We start from the raw sequence: 22547 nt of genomic DNA, 5'->3' as shown, positions 1-22547 counted from the left end.
TCTGAAAATATAAAAAGAGATAGGCTATTAAGGGCTTTAAAAGTTGAAACAGATGATTTTACATTTAATCCTGGTAACAGGGAGCTACCAGCATTTATTGAATGTGAGTCATATGATTGCTGCACTTTAGAAAGATCATTTTGATATCTGAGTGAACAATGGGCTGGAGTGAAGAAAGACATATAGCAGGGAGACCAATGAAAAATTTATTGCAATAGTCCAATTGAGAGGTAGTGAAGGACTACACCAAAATGATGGTATAGTGAGAGAATAAAAAGGAATGTATATATATATATATATATAAAGTTGTGGAAGTAGAATTTACAGGACTTGACAACAGATATTATATTACAGATTAGGGCTGATAATGAGAATTCCACAGTGGTGCCCAGTTTTTAAGCATGGATGACTAACAGAATGCTATTGCCTTCAACAATAATAGGGAAGGTAGGAAGAGGGGATGGCTTTAGGGAAATATTAAAAAGTTTATCTCTAGATTTATGGAATTTAAGATGCTTAAATAATATCCAGTTTTAGATGTTTAAAAGATAGTTGTGACTGTAGGTCAGGAGACAAATTAGAATTAGAAAAATAAATCTGAATACATCCATATAGAAATGGTTGCATTCTTGGGAGCCATTTCTCAGGTGTTTGAGGTTTCCCCCAAGCAAGGTAAATATCAGCCTTTTAAGAAGAATTTCCTTAAAACTTTAAATAATTTATCCAAACAACTCTAATCTGCAAATTAGAGGTCCAAAAATCTAAGAAAGCCTGTATGTCCTTCATTTACAACTTTTCTTATTTCTGTATAGTTTGAAATAGCTATTTTTAATGGGATGTCCTATTAAAAATTTTAGCATTTTCTTCAAACTTATCAGATTTCACCATTTTTCTCACACAGGTCCAGTTAGCAATATAAATGGAGATTCAAGTGAGTTCTTTTCTTCTACAAATGAATGGAATTAATCCAAGCAAAAACTCCATAATTTGGGGTTTTTTTTTTGTGGCTAAGTAGCATATTGATGCTTCTAGATGTCTGGATTTGGGTAATTGCAATGTTAAGATTGCTTCCAGTAATTTCTTTAAAATGTTATTAGAATTTGTTGCAGATCAACCTCTAGAGGAGTTTGAGTTTTTGTCAACTTAGTTCTTGAGATATTTTCTAGCCTTGTTGCCATAAAACATAGTGAATATTTCAACTGGCTTATCAAAAGAGATTGCTACAGTAGTACCAAAATAAATAAAAACAATTTATGTTGGGACGTTTACTATTTTTTATCATATATACATTTTGACATTTATTTTAGAACAAGTAATTCAAAGTTTTAGTTTAACAATGAATTGAAAATAGAAAAAAAAGAACAGTAGAAGAACAAGTAAATATCATCAATTGCTACTCTTAGAGTTTTGATATTATAGTTTCAAAATGGAATTATTTGAAGAAATAGAAGCCATGATACTTTGTTCACTTTGCAACTTATATAGAAATTAAGTTAACACTGCTAAGTTATTCTCTTAGCAGTTCTTTTCTCTATATATTTTTTCTATCTCTCCTTTGTTATCCTTCACTTCTTTCACCTAGTATGTGATTTTAAGGGATTCTTTCTGAGTGTCATATTAATTGAAGAAAATACCTTATATTTGTCTAGGAACTCTCCTGATGACTGCAGTGCTGCAAAGGGTGGGAAGATGGTCAACAGCCAAGATAATGTTGGAATGAATTATGGCAACTTTTTGGAGGAGAAGCATATTCTATCAACCAACATGACAACAAATGAACGAAGGGTTATTGTACCTGCAGGTCAGAAGCTTACAAATTCATAAATTATATAAGTATATAAATCTTCCTTTTTCAGAATACCTTCATCTATTCTGTATACATTTTCTATAAGCTCAGTTATTATATGAATGTAGTCACCATGCACTGGTTTTGTTTTGATTTGTCACATCCATTTTTATAATCCCAGCACCAAATATAGGCCCTGGATAAACATTTAAAAATGTTTGCTTACTGACAACTTCAGTTTTTATAAGTATTAATTTTTAAAATTTTTGTTATTCAGATTTTAACAAACATCAACAACAATGAACATTCCCATATAGAAAGGAAAACAAAAAAAAATTTTATATGAAACTACGATTCTCTATAATATATAGATTAAAAAAAAATACGTGAGCACCAGCCCTGAAGTCAGGAGGACCTGAGTTCAAATCCGACCTCAGACACTTCACACTTTCTAGCTGTGTGACTCTGGGCAAGTCACTTAGCCCCAATTACCTCACACAAAAAAAATACATGAGATATAATGTGTTCATTCCAAAACGATTTTACTTTGATTTCCCCTAAAATTTCTTTTATTATCTTTTATGTGTTTTTAAAAATACTTCATGGATACTTTATTTTTTTGAGAGAGGTATTATATTTCCAGTTTCCCTCATCCTACCAATTCCTCCATTTCAACTAAAAAAAAAAATCCATTATGAAACAAATGAAAATAGTCTAACAAAATATATTGATGTTATCTGAAAATATATACTTCAGTCAGCACCTCTAGTCTATCATTTTTTTTCTATTAAGAAGTAGTTTTATCATGTTTTTATAGTAATGATCTGAAGTCCTAGTTGGCCCTTGAATCGATGAGTAATAAAGACTGTATTTATTTAAATATAGTCATCATATAAATTGTGCTCCTGATTGTACTTGTTTTACTCTTTATCAGTTTATACAAACCTGTCCAAATGTATTCATCATTTTAATTTTTTTCTAAAGACCCAGTAATATCCAAATACATTCCTTTAACATAGTTTGATCAACCATATCCCAATCAATGGCAACCACCTTACTTTCCAGTTTTTTGCTAAAACAAAAAAATGCAGCAATTTCTTGGTGCTTTTCATTTGAAAGTGTTTACCTAAATGCTAGTCTTTTCATCGAAATTCTTTGAAATCTCTTAAAGGTACACTTTTATTCTGCCAAATAAAATTATACTTATTTTTCCATGTTTTTCTTAATTAAAAGTCTTTGTCTTTTATCCACTGAAATATCATATTCCAAGCTTTCTCCTCTTCCGTAGCAGCTCTCACACCTTGAGTGAACCTGACTATGATTCCTTTTTTGATATTTGTTTTTTGGATGTTTGCAGAATTTTTTTTCTTTGACTTGGAAACACTGGATTTTGATCCTGGTGTTTCTTTTAGAGGAAAGCGGGTGTATTCTTTCATTTTCATTATGCCCTCTGGCCCTAATATATTTGAGCACTATACTTTCATGATTGGGGTGTGTGTGTTATGTGTGTGTGTGTGTGTGTGTGTGTGTGTGTGTGTGAGAGAGAGAGAGAGAGAGAGAGAGAGAGAGAGAGAGAGAGAGAGAGAGAGAGAGAGAGATGATTTTCAAACCTTATATATTTTTTGCCCATTTTCCAGGGTCAGCTTTGTTTTGTTTTTAATATTTCTGTAGTCTCACAAAGTGGTTATATTTTTTTTAGCCCATTATAATTTTCAGAGGGTTAATTTCTAAGGTTAAAGCATTAATTCATTGTCATTAATTGCCATTTTCACTTCCTTACTATTCATTTTGTACCATGATTTAATTTCTTCTATTTCTTGTAACCAGAAAATTCTTTTCTCTAAGATTCTATTTGAACATTTGAGGCTATCTTTTTTACTCCTTAGGCTTGTCGTAATCTCCATTGTGTTTGGTCTTTCCTTCTATTTACTCATGTCACCAAGCTTCAGGATTGAGGGATTATGCTCAAGTCAAACTCTATTCTTGCACATTGCAAATATTAGGCAAACTCTTCTTTCACCACTTTATTTGGAATATGAGTAAGGGAGAAGGAAATATACAAGAGAATAAAATGGTAGGAAATAAACAACTAAAAATCATAATCCAGAACATGAATGGAATGAATTCATTTGTAAAAATTACAGAGTATTAGCAAAATAGAGTAGAAAGAGCAATTCAGCAAAATACTTCTATTATCCAACACCCCAGAAATATTCTTGAAACATGAAGATTCATATAGAAGCAAAATAAGAATCCTGAGAAAAATCTGTGTCTCAAGTAAGCTAAACAAAGTAGGGGTAGCAATCATACTTTCAGATAAGACTGCATACAGTAAACATTAATATGAAAAAAATTGATGGGCAACTACATTATACTTAAAGGCAATACAGGTAATGAATCAATATGAGTACTTAAATATATATTCATTTAATAATATCATCTAAATACATAAGGAAAAATAATTGAATATCAGGAAGAAATGGTAAAATTATAATTGTAAGAAGTTTCATAATATATTTTTTATATTTAGATATATAGGAAAAAGATGAATAAGAAAAAAATATATTAACAGTCTTAGAAAATAAGTCAATAATCAGGTGATTACTGAGTGAGGAAGACAAAAATACTTTTTAAAAATGATACATGGCATCTTTATACATTGACTATTTAATAAGGCATAAAATCCTCAAAAACAAATGCAGAAAAGCAGTCTGTACTAATCATAGTGTAATTAAAACTACATTTGATAAATGGCTTTTTAAGAACAAATTAAAAATTAATGAGAGGTTAAGTGGTGGACTAATTATTCTTGCAATTCTTATAACATTTTAAATCTTTCCAAAATATATATTATGAGCAGAAATAAAGTACTTTTGGTATCTCCAAGGTCCAGGACACAAATCCTCTCCCCAAAACATAAAACCAAGATGAATTAATAGTAGATGCTTAATCTCTGATATCTAAGATTCTCACTCAATACATTCTATATCCTATTCCTCCATTCCTCAAACAGGAGCTGCACAAGATGATCCCCCCCTTTGCAACAAAACTTAACTCTGTACCTCAACTTCCCATATCATACATTAGCCTTTTTCTAGTGACAAAAGGCAGGGAGAAGAGAGAATTAGACTGAAATTACCAAATATCTCAGGATTAAAAAAAGCTCAATTAAAGACCTTGACCACAAAGATAGATCAATAGGGGGAAATTGATAACAGAAGGGGAAATGAGCTCCAGATAAGAGAAAAGATTATAGAAATGTATGAAAAAAAATAATAAGGAATATGTCAATGATTGATAAAGAAAAGGATTCTGCTGATTCTTGAGAACCCAAACTATAGCAGTATGTTCTTCATCAATTTAGAAGAGAAATAAGACTTATGTATAATATCCGGGTTAGTTCTCTGGAGGGCCTCAGGATCAGTCAGAGTCCTTGGTCTTTAGGAGGAGAAGTGAAGGAGGCAGGCAAGCTTCCACTTGGCTCAATAAAGATGAATCTTGGACTCTCAAGTTTTGAGCTGAAATCTTCTCTCCTCAGCATGCTGTGGCAGAGAAACTCTGATCGTTCTCCCTCAGCCCTCCAGTCCTAGCCTACGATAATCTCATTCAGCAAATGCTAATCCTGAGGAGAGCCTGTCATATTATCATATTATCTAAGTATATGCTTAGAGAACCATTATCTCATATGGAGTAGGTAATTAGCCTTAAGTGTTCTGCTGTCTTAGATTCAAATACATCTTTTCAGAGTTCTAGCTCTCTACATCTCCAGCTTTTTTTGTTTTAGAACACAGATGGTCACACTCTCCCTGACTTCTCAGGAAGGGAGGTGAAAACACCAAAGGGAAATGGGGAATCAAATCATATTTTGTTAGCAGTTTTCTGAAGGGCTCATTTGAAACAGGTATACATAAATCCATCAGCATGGGAGGTATTATACAAGCACGTAGTAATATAACACAGGCTAGTAATGATATAACAAACAACATGACATAACAAACAACACAAGTACATGTCCATAAGTCCTAGAAGGAAGGTATATAAAAAACAATAACACATTCACCTACTCCAGCAGCCAAGAGATAGTCCAAAACCAATCTACTGTCCATTACTTCATATGTCAGGGAATCCAATGATGCCTGTAAGTTTTGAAGTCCTGCAACAGTCTCATGCTCTTTCAGTGTCAGATGTTTCTTAGGTTTTCTCCTTTGTTTTGAAGTTTTTTTCTCTTTTTTTCTGTCTCTTTCTGATGGACAAGGCGAATATGGCTCATTGGCACCCATCTGATTGCTTCTCCATCTGTAGAGATACAAGCCAACCCTCTCCCCCAAGCAGTTAACCTGTTTGGTCCCTTCCCTTCACCACTTTCTGGATCTCTCCTCATCACCTGGTGATTATATTGGAGCTGCTCGCACTGGACACTGTCTTGTCAGGTTATAAAACCTGTATTCTTCACAATTGCAATCCCTTTTTGCCATCTGATTGCTTTTTGGCTGATAGATCATGAAATCTCTTTCTTCCATCAGATTGCTTTTTGGCTGATTGATCAAGTCAGAATACGGAACTTCTAAAGACTCTCTGGGTGTAACCTCGGCTGCCATCATGCCCCACTTGTTTTTTGCCTGGGGCTCTGGAGCTGGGCCTCCGCCTCTCATTTTCTTGAGTCAATCTACAGTCTGATGCCTAATGGAAGCCTCTGTTGCATTTTGGACATGGCATTTTGAGTCTTGTTCTCTCACCCTATCTTTTCACTTTGTCTCTATGCCAACATTGAGCTTTCAGATGCCCTACTTTACCACATTGAAAGCATTGACGAGTCTCTCTGGAAGTCCATTGCCAAAAGGGACCCTGTCTTTTCATGTTCTGCATCATAGCCTGGTTACAAAAGGCATTTGTGCCCGCTAGTTTCCATTTATCTGGCTCTAATTTTTCTTCCTTAGAGAACCAAGGAGATGTGTATTTTAATGTTTTTAAAAGTTTAATGATCTGCTTCTGAGTTACAATCAAACCTTGGTTTTATATTAATTTAATTATGCACTGTACACATTTCCCTTGGGATGGGGAAGGTTCTTTTCTAAGTATTTGTCCCATTTCAGTTGAAACACTAATTTAGCCCTTACTATAGTTTCCTGCTTGTCTATTTTTGTACTAACCCTATTTCCGGGTCACAGGGACTTCTCTACTGAACTCATGATTGTGTCAATCGAACTGTTGAGTGTAACTCCTTAAGTCCACATTCAGGCGCCAAAATGTAATGTCCAGGCTAGCTTTCTGGAGGTCCTCTGAATAGATATTGGTTTTAGTGGAGGAATGCAGGAGGCTGGAGAGAATGTCTCTCTTCCAGTCCTTGTTGACATCTTACTTTTACACCTTATTTTTATTACATCATTACAACATACTGATTATGTGTAAACTTAGAGAACCATTACATCATCATGCTAAGTACTAAGTATATATGTAAATTAGATAACCATTGTCTCATCATTTCCTCTGAATTAGCACCCTGTTTCAAGTATACTTCTCCAGAGTTCTGGCTCTCTATAATTATAAAAGCAAAATTTGTTGTTAGTACAACAAAAATATTGGAAAATGCATTGGAAATTGCAAAAATGGAAGAAATTGAATCCATGTTCAAGTCTCACTAAAGAAATAAAAGAAGATAACTGATAGGGGAATTCAATTGCATGCAAGTGAAAGACCATCTGGAAAGAAATTAAAAAACCAACAACCCAGTAACACTAATAAAATGCAATCTCGAAGAAAAAGAGGAGGGATCCATGGGTGAGGGAATGTATATTTTTGTATTATATACACATATACATATATATATGCATATATATATATATATATATATATATATATGTTAGGATTACTAAGTGAGAACTGAGGTTTTCTGGACAATTACAAGGTGAGAACTCAGGTTGACTTGATAGAGGGGGCAAGCTCATTGGCTGGGGTGGTTCTTCCCAGAAGCCCTTGCATTATCCCACGCCCATTCTCTGGGAGAATAAAAGAGAGGACTCTCAGAGAAAGAAGAGGACTCTGCATTGCATCAAGCTTGACGGGGCTCTCTGCAGGAAGGGAAGTCACTTCTAAGGACAAGAGTTAACAGCAACTGCCTGGAGACAACGGTTCACTAGAGGAAGAAGAATCTGTCTGAGAGATTTGAGTAGACACAGCAGATCTCTTCCCAGAGAGCGATCCAGCAGCTTCTAGAGACGACAGCTCGTTACATATATATACATAGATACATGTATATATATTATACACACACACACATATACATAAGTGGGGAGATGAAAGAGGAAAAATGAATTAAGTAAAAAAAAGTGTGCAGTAGAGAACAAAACAACAACCTACCAGGAAGCAAAGAAAAGATGAGTGTCTACTCATGAATATAATTTCTTCTATTATTATATATGCTTTCTTAAAATGGACATTTATTATTAGATATTTTGAATCTTCTCTGATGTTCTGCTAGGAATGACAATGTTCTGTTTCTGTTCTGTTTTTATTTTTCTTTTCTGTTTCTGTTTTCTATTCTTTTTATTTTGTATTTATTACAAAAATACATTTATAAAATTAAATATAAAAATACAATCTCAATATAAGCAAAATGTAGTGACTTTGAAGACAGGCTTGATGGAGATAATTTAATGAGTATAAATCTATAAGAACATAAGTAAAAAAAAAACCAATGTTCCATAATAGAAGAAATAATATGAGACAGAATGGAAGAGAGCATGATAGGGGAAGAAAGATGGGGAGAAAATGCAGTGTATCCTAGTTGAGTAAAAAAATTAACAATGAAGGGAAAATAACTTTGATAGTTTCTCTGAAAGAAGAAAACCTATGAGAGGAGAAATTGGGAAGAAATAATCTTGTTTAAGTGATGGGAGGGAATACCACTAATCAATGCTTCTATGGGAGAAGAGATAGTTTATAAAGTGAGATGGATATGTTATAATGGTTATTTCCTGCAGGGATTTTCTGTTTGAAGGCAATAACAGTAGCATTAGCAGCTTCAGGGGCTCTTAAATAAGACATGGAAAGGAGATCTTTCAACTGGTCAGAAAGAAATCATAGGGGACTTTTGGGCTAGAACTGGACAAAAGACAGGGGGCTCCATTGCCCAAGCTCACTTCCTTGTCACAGTTCCTGAGCAGAAAAACAAAACACAAAGATAATTACAAGGAATTAGAGCTCCGGGGAACAGTATTATTTTTGATCATAAGGAAGTGAGGGCCTGAGAATAAGTATCTTTTGGATATTTAGGGGATCAGGGATCCTCCCTTGGTAAGGACCAGAGCTCAGGCCAGAAGAGCGGTGAGCATACTTCTTGGATCCAACTACCTGAGAAGCATTAAAAAACACCCAAAACTTCCAAAGCTCCCACCATTCCAGAAACAGAACCCAGCTTTAACGTTAAGTTAAATCTAAGAAATAGATAGAAAAAAATGAGCACACAACAAACAGGAACTTGACTATAAAAGCTACAATAGTGATGGGGAAGATTAAGACACAAACTAAAATGTTGAAAGAACTACATTCAAAGCCTGAAAAATTATACACAAACCCAATATATCTAATTCATATTCCTAGAGGAGTTAAAAATGATTTTCAAAATCAAACGAGTGGTAGAAGAAAAATTGGAAAAGGACATGAGAGTGATAAAAGAGAATTTTGAAAAGATGATTAATAACTTGTTTGAAGAGACACCAAAAATCACTGAAGAAAAGAATTCCTTAAAGAGAATAATTGACTAAATGGAAAAAGAAGTACAAATGGTCTTTGGAGAAAATAATTCCTTTAAAGCAGAACTGAGCAAAGTAGAAGCTAATGAATCCTTGAAACATCAAGAAATAATAAAACAAAGTCACAAAAAAAGAAGATAATATAAAACATCTCATTGAAAAAACAACTGGCCTATAAAATACATCCAAAAAAGATAATTTAAGAATTATTGGACTAATTGGAAGCCATAATAAAAAAAGAGCCTCAACATCATGTTGCAAGAAATTATGAAGGAAAATTGCCCTGATGTCTTTGAATCCAAGTGGAAAATAGAAATGGAAAGAATCTACTGGTTACCTCCTGAATGTCCAGAAAAATGTACAGAATAAAAATTCCCAGAAATCTTATAGCCAAATTACAGAGTTCCCAGGACAAGGAGAAAATAATACAAACAGTTAGAAAGAAATCATTCACATGCTGTGGGAAAACAGTCAGAATCACAAGATTTAGCAGCTTCCATATTAAAGGTATGGAGGACTTGAAATATGATATTCCAAAAGACAAAAAAAATTGGATTACAACCAAAATTAATATACTCAGCAAAACTGTATACAATCATTCAAGGTGGAAAAATGACTGTTTAATGAAATAGAAGATTTTCAAATATTCCTGATGAAAAAAAAACCCAGATGAATAGAAAAATTGACTTTCAGATATAAGATTCAAAACAAGTTAAAAAAAAGTAAATATTAAAAAGAAATCATAGGGGACTCAGTAAGATTAATTTTTTTTACATTCCTATATGGAAATTGTTTACATTCCTATATGGGAAGATGATACATGTAACATATAAATCCTTATTAAAATATGTACATACATACATACATATATGTATATGTATATACATATACATAAACTGGGTATAGAAATATATTTTACCCAATTGAGAAACAAAAGGGGAAGCAGAAAAGAGAAGAGGAGGGGAGTGATAAAAGGTAAACTATATAAAGGAAATCAGTGATCAGAAACAAAACAGACTTTTGAGGAAGGATACTGTAAAAAAAGGGGGGACTGAACAATAAAGTAAGATGAACAGAAATGCATATAGTATTAAAACTGTAAATGTAAATGGAATGGAATGATTTTACTCATAAAATGGAAACATATAGCATAATGTATTAGAATACAATAAGATATTATTTACAAGAAACATACCTGAAATAGAAAATTATGTGCACTTAAAATAAGGACTGGAACAGAATAGATCAGGTTTAACTGAAGTATTAAAAAATAACTAAAGAAACAGGAGAAACAATCATGGTCTAAGGCAGGGCAAAAGCAACAATATACCTAAATTAAAGGGAAAGCAAAATTTGTGTTAAAAGGTATTATAGACAATAAAGTAAATATTAAACTTATATGCACAAAACAGCATAATATACAAATTTCCAAAGAAAAAGTTAAATTAGTTATGGAAGTTTACACACAATAAAACTAATAAAGGACCTTAACTTTCATTATCCATAATACCACCTAGCTTTTCAGATAAATCTAACCATAAATAAAAAAGAAAGAAATTAAGGAAATGAATAGAGCTTAAGAAAAGTTAGAAGTAGTCCTGTGGAGCAAATTAAATCAGAACAGAAAGTAATAAAGTTTTTCTTGGCAAACCAAGACAAAAACAAACAAACAAACAAAAAAACCCACAAACAAATGCAGAAGTATTAATTTTATCTTTTAGGATTCTAATGTCAAAAGAATTATATTAAAGGACCTTGGAAGCATAGACCAAAATTAATTTGAAATTAAATAATGTAATTCTAAAAAAATGAGTGGGTAAATAGCAAAGCAATCAATAATTTTATTAAAGATAATGACAATAATGAGACAGCATATCAAAATCTGTGGGATACAACTAAGCAGTATTGAGGGGAGAAAAAGCAGATCAGTGAATTAGACATATAACTAAAAAACTAGATAAAGAACCAATTAAAAGTTCTCAATTAAACACCAAAATGGAAATCTTGAAAATCAAAAGAGAGATTTTAAAAAAATTAAGTAATAAAACTAAGATGTTTTATTAAAAAAACCAACAAAATGATAAACTATTGGTTAATTTTATTTAAAAAAGAAGAAAAGCAAATTACAAAAAGAAAAAATGACAAGGACAAATGTACCACCAATGAAGAGGGTATTAAATAAATTATTAGGCATTATGTCAATTAAGGTGAGAATAATAACTATTTTTAAAATGTGCAAATGTCCCAGATTAGAAGAAGATGAAATAAAATACCTCAACAATTTACCTCAGAAAATAAAATTGAACATGATTCCCCAAGAAAAAATCCCCAGGACCAAATGTATTTACAAGTAAATTCTACCAGACAATTAAGGAACAATGAATACCGATGCTTTATAAACTATGTGAAAAACTATTTAAAGAAGTCCTACCAAATTCCATTAACAACATAAAGATAATTTTGATACACCAAAATATAAAAAAAAAAGATCAGACACTGTGACTAAGCAGATTTTATACCAGGAATGCAATATTAGTTCATTATAAGAAAAACTATGAATAAAATTGATCATATCAAAACAAAACCAGTAATTACCACATAATTATATAAATAGATGAAGAAAAAGTTTTAAACAAAATACATACCCATTGCAACTAAAAACAATAAAAAGCATGGAGTTAATGTAGCTTTTTAAATAATGATAAGTAATATCTGTCCAAAAACAAGAGCAAGTATTATCCTTAATGGGAGTAAACCTGAAGCTTTCCCAATAGGTGTGAAAGCACTCAAAAGTCTGAAGCAAGGATTCTAGTATTCGTTACTATTATTCAATATTTTATTAGAAATGCTGCCTATACAGATAAAACAAGAAAAAAAGAAATTTAAGGATTAAAAATAGGCAATGAAGAAATAAAACTATCACTCTTTGCAGGTGAAAAGCAAAAGCTAGTTGAAAAAAAAATCAACAACTTTAGCAAAGTTACAATATATGTAAAATAAATCTTCACAAATTATCATCAGCATTTCTATATATCACTTGCCTTCTCAATTAGTAGAATAGAATTAGGAGAGGGTTAGAATGTGGAATTCAACAATTTTAAAAATGAATGTTAAAAATAAAATTTTTAAAAATAAAAAATAATAGTGTCCATATTACATAAATTATTCTAAAAACTTGAGAACTTATTATGTCATAATCATTTTATAAGACAAATATAATCCTGAAACCTAAATCAAGGAAGACTAAAACACAAGAGAACTTTAAACCAATATCATTAATGAATATGAATTCAAAAATTTTACATTAAGCCTTACAAAATTGATTTCAATATCTTATCCAAGAAATAGTTTTTTTTTATAACCAATTTAGAATCATAGCCATAATGCAAGAATGGTTCAACATTAGGAAAAACAACAACATAACATTAAAAAGAAAAACATACAGAATTATAAGTTCTCAATAGACACAGAAAAACTTTTAATGAAGTACAGTATTCATTTACGATTTTTAAAAAAGTATAGACACAAAGAAATCTTTTTAACATCATAAAAGTATCTATCTAAAACCAAAAGCAAACAAGTACTGAATCAATGATGTTCATTTTCCCCACTATTATTTAATATATCTTTGGAAATGACAGCAATAGTAACAAACAAAAGAAAGAAATTAAAAATATAAAGAAGAAATGAAACTATACTTATTTGCTAATGATATGAAGCATTGTGTTGAAAATCCTATGAATCAGCAAAGATATTAATTGAGAAAATGAACAGCTCCAATAAGTTGCAAACCACAAAAGCCCTAAAAATAACTGCATTTCTAATAAGAAAAACAAAAACTAAGATTGAATAATAGAAAGGGAAATCTTCTTCCAAATTCTTACTACAAAAAGGATATAACATCTGGTAATTAACCTATGCTTATAAAATACTCAAAACAGTTTAAAGTGCTCTTTGCATTATATTGAGCATTAATACTCATGATTGAGCCATGCCAATATAATCTTTAGAAGAACAGCAATTTTGCCAAAGTTAATTTACATTTTTAATGCTATAATAATCAAATCATCAAAGGGATACTTTTTAGAACTTTATAAATAGCAAAATTCATTTGAAAAAACAAAAGATGAAGAGTATCAGTGGAAATTATGAAAAGAGCTAAGATTGAATGGAAATAGCAATTTCACACCTCTTACTATATTATAAAGTAATAGTAACCTAAACTGTTATTTGTTTCAAAAATACAGAGGAAGATCATAAGAATAAACTAGAAAAAGTATTATCTAAAACTGTAAAGCATGGCATTTTGTAATTTCATGTTCTTTCTTTTTTTTCTATTTTATTATGTATATGAACATGCTCATTTTCTTTGCTTTTTAAATTCAGAATAATAATAAAAAAAAACTGTATTAGTGTGCCTATCATCCCACATTACCTCTAAGAATTAATATTTTCTTTTTGATCATCTTTTTAATTCTATGAATGTGAGTTAGAACCTAAGAGTTCTTTTAACTGGCATTCAATTTATCATTAATGATTTAAATCTTTTTATAAAACAATTGGTTACTGACATGCTACTTTTTTCTCCTGAAATTTCTTATTTATAACTTTTGATCACCTAATCTATTTGATTAATCTACTGAGCAATGTTTTTCTTCTGAATTGGAAACAATTCCCTGTACATCTTGGATTTCAGACCTCTACCAGAAAATTTTGCTACATAATTTTTTTCTCAGTCAACCATTTTTTTGCTGATTTTAGTGATTTTTTGGGGGGGAACTATAGCTATTCATTTTATCTACTTTAAGTCTTTCTATGTCTTGTGTGATCAAATTTTATTTCCACATTCCTGGTTGTGAATGATTTCTCCTCTGTTCTTCTGATTGGTTAAAATGTGATCTTCTATATCTGGGCCAGGTATTTATTTGAAGTTTATTTCAATATATGCTATGAAATGTTGTCCTAAATCTAATTTCTGTTAGACTCCTTTCCTATTTTTCCAGCAATTTTTTCAAGTAATAAATTCTTCTCTCTAATATTTGGAGCCTCTGGATTCTTCAATTGATGTTATTATATTATTATATCATTAGCTGATGACTTTTGTATACCTAATCTTATCAAATGAGAAAAATCACAATTTTTCTTTTTTTAAAATCAGTAGTAAATAGTTTTGATGATTAGATGAAATTTTTTTATTTATGTACATACACATAGATAGATGATAGATAGTAACCCTTTGGGGGTTTGATTGGTATGATAAATTAAGTAGCATTATTATTTTTATTGCATAGCCCAATCATAAGTAAACAGTATTACTGCTTAGAAAACCAATTCAATTCTAACATATCTTCTACTCTTGAATATTCTTCATTTCACTGATTTTGCTTTGCCAATGATCAGCCTTGGAATATTCTCACCATCACTTGCCTTCACTCTTAAACACATGGTCCTTAATATAGGTGAAGGAGTTCATGCAAAAAGTCTAATTAAATTCACTAAAAATTTACATTACACAATTCCAACTGGGCTAGGTAACCCTTCCTCTATCAATTCACTATATAACTCTTCAAAGCAGCTCCTCCAAACTTTTTTTTAATCTTTCCTCAAATTTCCCAAGGCTGTCCATTCCTCTCATCTGTGAACTGTATGTCCTATTTTACATTAAAAAAAATTGTGGCCATTTTCAGTGTTCCCTCCCCTCTTCTCTTTTCATATCATCCAGATATCTTCTCCTTCACCTCTCAATTATGCGGTGAGATGGCCTTATACCTTAATAAGGATAACTTCTGATTGCTCAAGTAATCCCCTTTCATCTTATCAATGCTAATTGATTCCCCTCTATGTCATCCTCCTTCTATCACTTCTCTTTAATCCCTCCCTGTCTACTGGTTGCTTCCTTTATGTCTAAAAAGTTAGCCCTTTTTGTGACACACTTTAATATCCATTCCTTTTTCCTACTCTATGAGCATTGAAGAAATAATTCTTTTTGATGATCAGTCTTTCTTTGTTGCTTAATATCTCTACAGTTATTCAGTTGATGTAAGAGTACGTGCTGTGGCTGATTTTGCAAGTTGCAGTTCTTTCAGTTATTTGCCAAGTTTCACCTGCAAATACAAATGCACAAAAATCTTTGTTACATAATCTTAGTTCCCCAATGATGCCATGAAGAAATTGAAATCAGTGCCATCATCATCTTCATAACATTCACTATTATTAGAAGATAAGTTTCTTCAGAGTAAGGATTGTCTCAGTTCCAGTATCAGTCTCTAGTACACAGCACAGTGGCTGAATATTTAAAAAATGATTGTTGATTGGTAGATTGCTATACCTAGGAATAATTCTTGCTGTATCATATGGGTAAAGTAAAAGAGAACATTAAACCAATTATGTATAAGAAAATTATATAGATAAATGTGGGATAGTATTGATGATTTCACTAGTGTTGTGAAAGTAAATCCTATTTATTACTTAATTGAGAAATATTAAAGAGCTTATTGATGCACATAGAGATTCATTGTGGCTAGAATGATAGAATTATAGGATTTAGGGCTAGAAGGAAACTTAGCAGTCCAGTTTGGTTCAACTTTTCACTTTATAATTAAGGAAACTGAAAATGAGGAAAGTTTGATGACTTGCCTAAGGACACCTAACTAATAAATGTCACAAAAAGCACTTAAATCTAGTTTTTCTAGTATATCTACTACTTTACTTTACTAAATTTAAGTATTTTGATATTATTCCAGCCAAGAGTAATCACATTAGGTAAAAAAACATTTAATTTGGGGTCAAATTAGAATATTTGTGGGATTCACATGTTTAGTAAAACAGTTTAATTGTATTTTGATCTTTTAATAATTTAGATAAGGGATTCCAAGGTAACATTAAACACAGAATGTCCCTAATTTCTTAAGGAACATTGTAAAATTCTCAAAAATTGGTTCAGAACAAAATTAATTTTTAAAATACTCAATGTAGCATTTTGCAAAAAGGAGCACACATATTATAAAACCTTTACATCTTTTTTTTTGGCTTCCCCAACTGAGATGGTCAAGATTTTAAGATTTTTGGAGGACATTCATTATAAAGGCCATGCAGAAAAGCAATCAGTGAACTGAACTAAAAACAAAATATTTTGAATTGAATGTGTTGAATATGAATTTTTATTAAATATGGGAGGCTCTTATTGAGTAAACCAAAAAATTATTTTACTGCTTTCTGGTATTGAATTCTTTTCTATCTTTCCATTCCTTAACCCCCACCATGCTCTCTGCAAGTCAGTAAAAATGCATATTTTGCTTATATTTCATTCATGGTAGCCATCATACAAAGATAGCCAAAAAGAATTTGAGCAGAGCTTGAGCTGCCTGATTTCTAGGTATATTTCCTTTCTACTAACAGTTTTCAGAAAAAATTCTGAATTTGCAATTTTACAGTGAAACTAATATTTTAGGCAGAATTTCAGAATAATATTCAACAATCTTCTGTGAGATGTGGCATTTAATTTGTCCTGCAAGTGTACTGTATTTATTTTAACATTCTCTTAATCAAATTTTTTATTTTCACTGGGACCTAATAGCTTGTTTGTCAGTATGCTAACAAAGAGGAAGGCAGAGACCTCAACCACCTTCCTTACAATGTAGCTAACATTACAAAATGATGTGAAAATTGCAATAGACTTTGGATTTTCATAGGTCATGGCATTTTGAAACTTTCTTTTCTTTTGACAGTATTTGTTTTAGTTCCTAAAATGAAGTGCAGCAACATATTACTAAATTTAAATTTGACATTTTTACCTTGAATATATGTAGATATTTTACATATAAACAAGATCAAGATGTTCACATTCATAGATTTGGTGAACAGATGCTAATCATCTGTCTTTTTCTTTTGCCTTCCTCCCCAACACATCAATCTAGAGATGCATGCATTTTACTTACATTAAGCATTTATTTGACCCCAAACCAGCAAATTCAGCTTAATTCAGTACTACTATGGGGAAATAAGACATACAACCATAAGAAACAGACTAAATATATATGAAAAACTAAAGTCTGAAATAAATTAAATAGCCAAATCAGAGTTGAAGGCAAATGATATTCTAAGGGAATTGGCTTCTGAAAGTTCCAAAATCTAATCACTCAAACTAAGTTGTGGACAAACTAATGCTTAACCAATTGTGAAAATCTAACCTTACTTTGTTATGTCTTTATGAAATGTCAAAAAATAAATTGAACTAGACATGAAGCAATAACATTCACTAATGATTGATCATGTCTTTAGAAAATCTTAAAAAATAGTAGGAAGGTCTAAGAGGAGGTAAATTTCACTGAGTTCAGGTAAGTGTTAACTATCAATTCCTTTCTGTGATTGGGTAATAGGTTTTCAGAGGCCCTCTTCTTTCATTGTTAGGAGTTCTAAGAGGAATATATGATCAATACAGGCTGGAATGTTAAAGAAGGTCTGGTATGAATATCTGTGTAAGATTTATTTAAGTGTTTCTGGTATTTCTAGACCATTGAAAGTTTTGAGTCTAAGTTCAAGGCAATCGATTTAACCTGCAAGGCATTTGTTAAATTTCAACTATGGAATGGGTAAATTCTTTGCATTCAAGGAGTACTAGAATAATAAATGTATATAAGAATGCTTTTTAGTACTGATTTTCCTCTACTTACTTGTAAAAACAATTTTTAACAATCATTTTTGAAACTTTGTGTTCCATATTTCCCCTTCTCTTCCCCATTCCTTGCCTTGCATTGAGAATTCTATACAAAAACATTTCCATAATAATCATGTTGTAAAAGAAAATAGACCAAAAATATGGTAATGTTTTTAAACTGATAACATAACCTTATGACAACTATTATTGTTATTGTCATTTTTTTTAATAAGGATCATTCTCAAGAAAAAAATCTTTCAATTTTCATGGCTACATTAAGAATAAAATGAAATCTAGTGGGAAGTCAAAGCCATTTGAGGCACACTGAGAAATCATAGAATTACAGATCTAAAGTTGGAAGGGACCTCGGGAGTCTTCTAGTCTAACCTCCACCATTCATTTGATTTCTTGCCCATGGTTACAATATGTGATAAGCATCAAAAGTTGGATTTTAACCTGGGTCTTTTGACTTTAGAGACAGTGCTCGTGACTTATTTGAAACTGTAGCATTTAAGAAAGAAAAAATAATGAAAAGGAAAATGAGAAAAATCTACTTAATTATGGTAGAGCTGCTCTCCTAGTCAAGTGTCCCTTTACTAAGCTGAAATGGTTTTTCCTGTAATTCCAGGATATTAAGGAAAATGTTACTTAAAGCATCACTGCTCAGGATCTACAGGATACTTTAAACATTCCATAACTGCAGAAATTAGAAATTGTCGCCTTTCAAATCAGAAGAATATTGTACTATTAAATAGGAGTATTAGTTATTTAGCCATTTCTTCAATTATACAAAAGCATATAAAGCTTATATTGAAATATGTACTGAAAACACATACTTTTTAAAGTGAAATACTTTTCTTACCTTATTCATAAGTGACTTACACAGTTTCACTGAAACTCCTTCATCTCTAAAAAGTTAAATTTGAATATTTTTTCAACCTTAGAGTATTTTTAAAGATTTATTTTATATAAAAAAAACAGAATAGGGAAAAGAAAAACAGAAAAAGAAAATACATAGCTACATATACTCACATATATAAACACATATATCCACCTTCCTGTAAACATGCATCTAAAACAACATCAGTATAGCTGACATATAATGTAGATTTCTCTCTTAATTGAATTTTAAGCTTGATTTAATCTCTTCTTTTCTAGCCATACTAACTCTTCTGTTATAAATCTGCCCCTTAACTTTTCTTGCTGTTATTTAATTTCCCCCCCAAAATCCCTCCCTCATCTTCTCCTACCCTTTGCTTCCCCCTTCATTCATCTCTCCCCCCTTATTTCTTTAAAGATTTTGGAAGGTGCAATACTCTTGATGGCATATATATATATATATATATATATATATGGATTGCCTATTTAACCATTACCAATGTAAGTTTTCAGAATTATGAGCCCTTCCCTCCCCCTATTGCTTCTGTGTCTATTCTTCCTCTGCATCTCATTTATATAAAATAATTTCTAATTTTACCTTTTTCTAAGTAGTTTTTTTTTGAGAGTATTCTCAATTCTACCCAATCTACCCAGTTATTGATGTCAATCTTAAATAAATAGTAAACATTTACATGAAAAAATCCCATAAACAATATGTCTGTGTTCAGTTCCTTGAAACTGTTCTTTGATATTGGCTCCTATATGTTAAATTTTCTATTGAGTTTGGATTTGGTTGAAAGAAGGTCCTGAAAATCTGCAAGTTTGTTTAATGTCCTTTTCTCATTCAATATTCTGGATAATTTTGCTGGATATGATAATTTTGGCTATGGTTTAGTTCTTTTGATTGCTAGTATATATGATTCCAAGTCTTTTATTGTGGCTGCTGAGTACGTCTTGTACAATTCTAATTGTAGCTCCACTTTGAATTTTTTTCTTGTTTCTTGCTAAATTTTATTTTTGATCTGGGGTTTTAAAATTGGCAATAATATTCCTATGTGTTTCCCACAAAGGATCTCTTTGAAGTGTGATTGATTGGTGGAATTTTTTTATTTTTACTTTCCCCTTATTTTCTATCATTCCAGGATACTTTTCTTGCATTATTGTATCAAGGTTCTTTTTTTGGTCACAACTTTCACATAGGCCAATTATTCTTATATTTTCTCTTCTAGAACTCTCCATGTCTGTTGTTTTTCTTATAAGATGTGTCACATTCTTCTCTATTTTTTCATCCTCTATATTCTGTTTTGTTGTTTCTTGATCTCTTATAGCTTCACTGGCTTCCCCTCACCCAATTCTAATTTTCAAAGAGTTATTTTCATCTTTGTGACTCTTATCTCCTAAAGAGGTTGATAACTTTTTTTTTTCATAATCTTCTTGGTTTTTTTGGATGGTTTTTACTTTTGTTTTTTACTTTTCCCTCAGTGTCTCTCATTTGATTTTTAAATTCTTTTTTGAGTTCTTCTATAAATTTTCTCTTGACAGGTAACCATTTAACATTACACTTTGGGGAGAAGACTTTTTTTTTTACTTCAGTGTCTAGATGAACCCTGCAAATTGGTTCTGTTTTGGGGGGAAATCTGAGCAGCCTGAAATTTACTGACCTACTTCACAATCCTTTCAATCTTAGAGTAGTTACTATTTAATGGGAACATAGTAATTTTAATTCTAACTTTTATCCATTATTTGTTTTATTCTCAGTCCAAGTAGCCAATGACTTATCTGCATATCTTTTAACAAATATTTTAGAGCATTTACCACTTTGGTACTTTTTTTTTTAAGTAACACTGACTGTTGTCAAGATAGGGATTTGGAGACCACTGCTAAACATTTCAGAAAATGCTCAGTCATTTGCATGAAGTCATGTATGATCTCTGGGTAATATGTTTGACATGACAATTGATAACTGTAAGTACAGCTTTGCCAACTCTAAATCAAGAGAAACATCCTGAGGAAGAGACTTCCTTTTGGACTAGCTCCAAAACAAACTAAATTAAGACCACTCTTAAAGCAGACTTTCTTTCACTTAAAGTCATAAAATATTAAATGGTATGTGCCATCTAGCTCATTCTCATGCATTTGGTGAGTATCAATTTATATATCTCCTAATATTATAGGTTACTTCATTAGATAAATATCCTTTATGCTCTAGAACATGGAAAGCAAATGTCTAAAGTTTTCTACTCTTTCTTTTTTGAGAAAGAGAATTTATATCAATATTTTATATTAATAAGGTGATTGGGAACAATTCAATATTTAAAGAGCTGTTTGGCCTCACTAATAAATCTGTGCTTTTTCATCCTATATAGTTCCTGTATATGTTATTATAAACATATTTTATCCACAGGGGTTACAATTAATTTGCTATGGGATTTCTTCCAGATCTACCAGTATAGGATTCAGTCTGTCCATCTAGTTTCCTTCACAGTACTGTAAGACCTTCCCATTTCCTGGATAATAAGCCTTATATATTTTTATTTTTGCATAGAATTCATCTTTGGAAATATGCTGCAAATACTCAAATTCACCCTTCTGCTTTTTACTACACTTAAGGTTTTTTATTCTCTCATGAGATTACAAAATCGTACAGTGAAATATAATATTGCTGGGAGAACTGTAGTGATAGAGAGAGATGGATTTTTGTGTTAAGGAAAGGTCAGAAACACTGAAAGTTTTCTTCATGTTCAATTCCAAGTCCAACTTACTGTAAATGAGTGAATAATTTAAGTACTGACTATATGCAAAGTACTATTCTAATAATAATATTAATGATGATAATAATAATGAATACAAGCATTTATTTAGCACTGTGTTAAGTACTGATTTTGTGCAAAGCACTATTCTAATACTAAGAATATTAATAATAATAATGATGAAAACAAGCATTTGTTTAGCACCTACTATGTGCCAGGCACTGTGCTAAGTGCTTTACATATATTATTTCATTAGATCCTTGCAACAACCCTGGGAAGTAGGTGATTTTTTTATCCCCAGTTATTGCTGATAGCACCTAATATCACCTTGTACATAGTAATCACTCAATTAGTACTTATAGATTAGCTGATTAATTGATAAAAGTTGAAGCTAATGAAAAAGTCAGTCAGAACTGTAGTGTTGAAATAGTGACAACAGAAATGGGGAGAGAGTTAATGGTTATGAAATGTGACTGATTATTAATGTGGACCTGTGTTATATACTAAGTATTAATTCATCAAGGCTAGTTTATTTCAAACTCATTTATTACATTGTATACTTCCAAACTGCCTTTTCTATTAGCATCATTAATTGAAAATATAGGATCCAATTTGCATATATGTACTTGTCTTTGATTGTAGGTTGTGGCTTGGCTAATGGCTGGCCAAATAAGAAATGGCTGCAAATAAGAATAATAAGAAACACTTAAAGAAAATTTTGATAT

General features: G+C 31.3%; 1 protein-coding gene across 7 annotated transcripts in view; it reads left to right on the top strand.

Moving 5' to 3' along the window:
• ERG (ETS transcription factor ERG) overlaps positions 1-22547 on the top strand; it is a 130575-nt gene that overhangs the window by 81501 nt on the left and 26527 nt on the right. For 6 of the 7 annotated variants that reach the window (XM_074300654.1, XM_074300653.1, XM_074300655.1 and 3 more), the window contains one exon: positions 1650-1801. In XM_074300654.1, the coding sequence (XP_074156755.1) occupies positions 1650-1801 (152 nt within the window). Of the gene's footprint in view, positions 1-901; positions 932-1649; positions 1802-22547 lie in introns of all 7 variants that reach the window. The other variant, XM_074300657.1, reaches the window with a different exon arrangement.

Source organism: Sminthopsis crassicaudata, chromosome 3, assembly GCF_048593235.1.
Source record: "Sminthopsis crassicaudata isolate SCR6 chromosome 3, ASM4859323v1, whole genome shotgun sequence".
Taxonomy (NCBI): domain Eukaryota; kingdom Metazoa; phylum Chordata; class Mammalia; order Dasyuromorphia; family Dasyuridae; genus Sminthopsis; species Sminthopsis crassicaudata.
The sequence above is the reverse complement of the archived record's forward strand: the minus strand, read 5'-3'. Positions and strand labels throughout refer to the sequence as shown.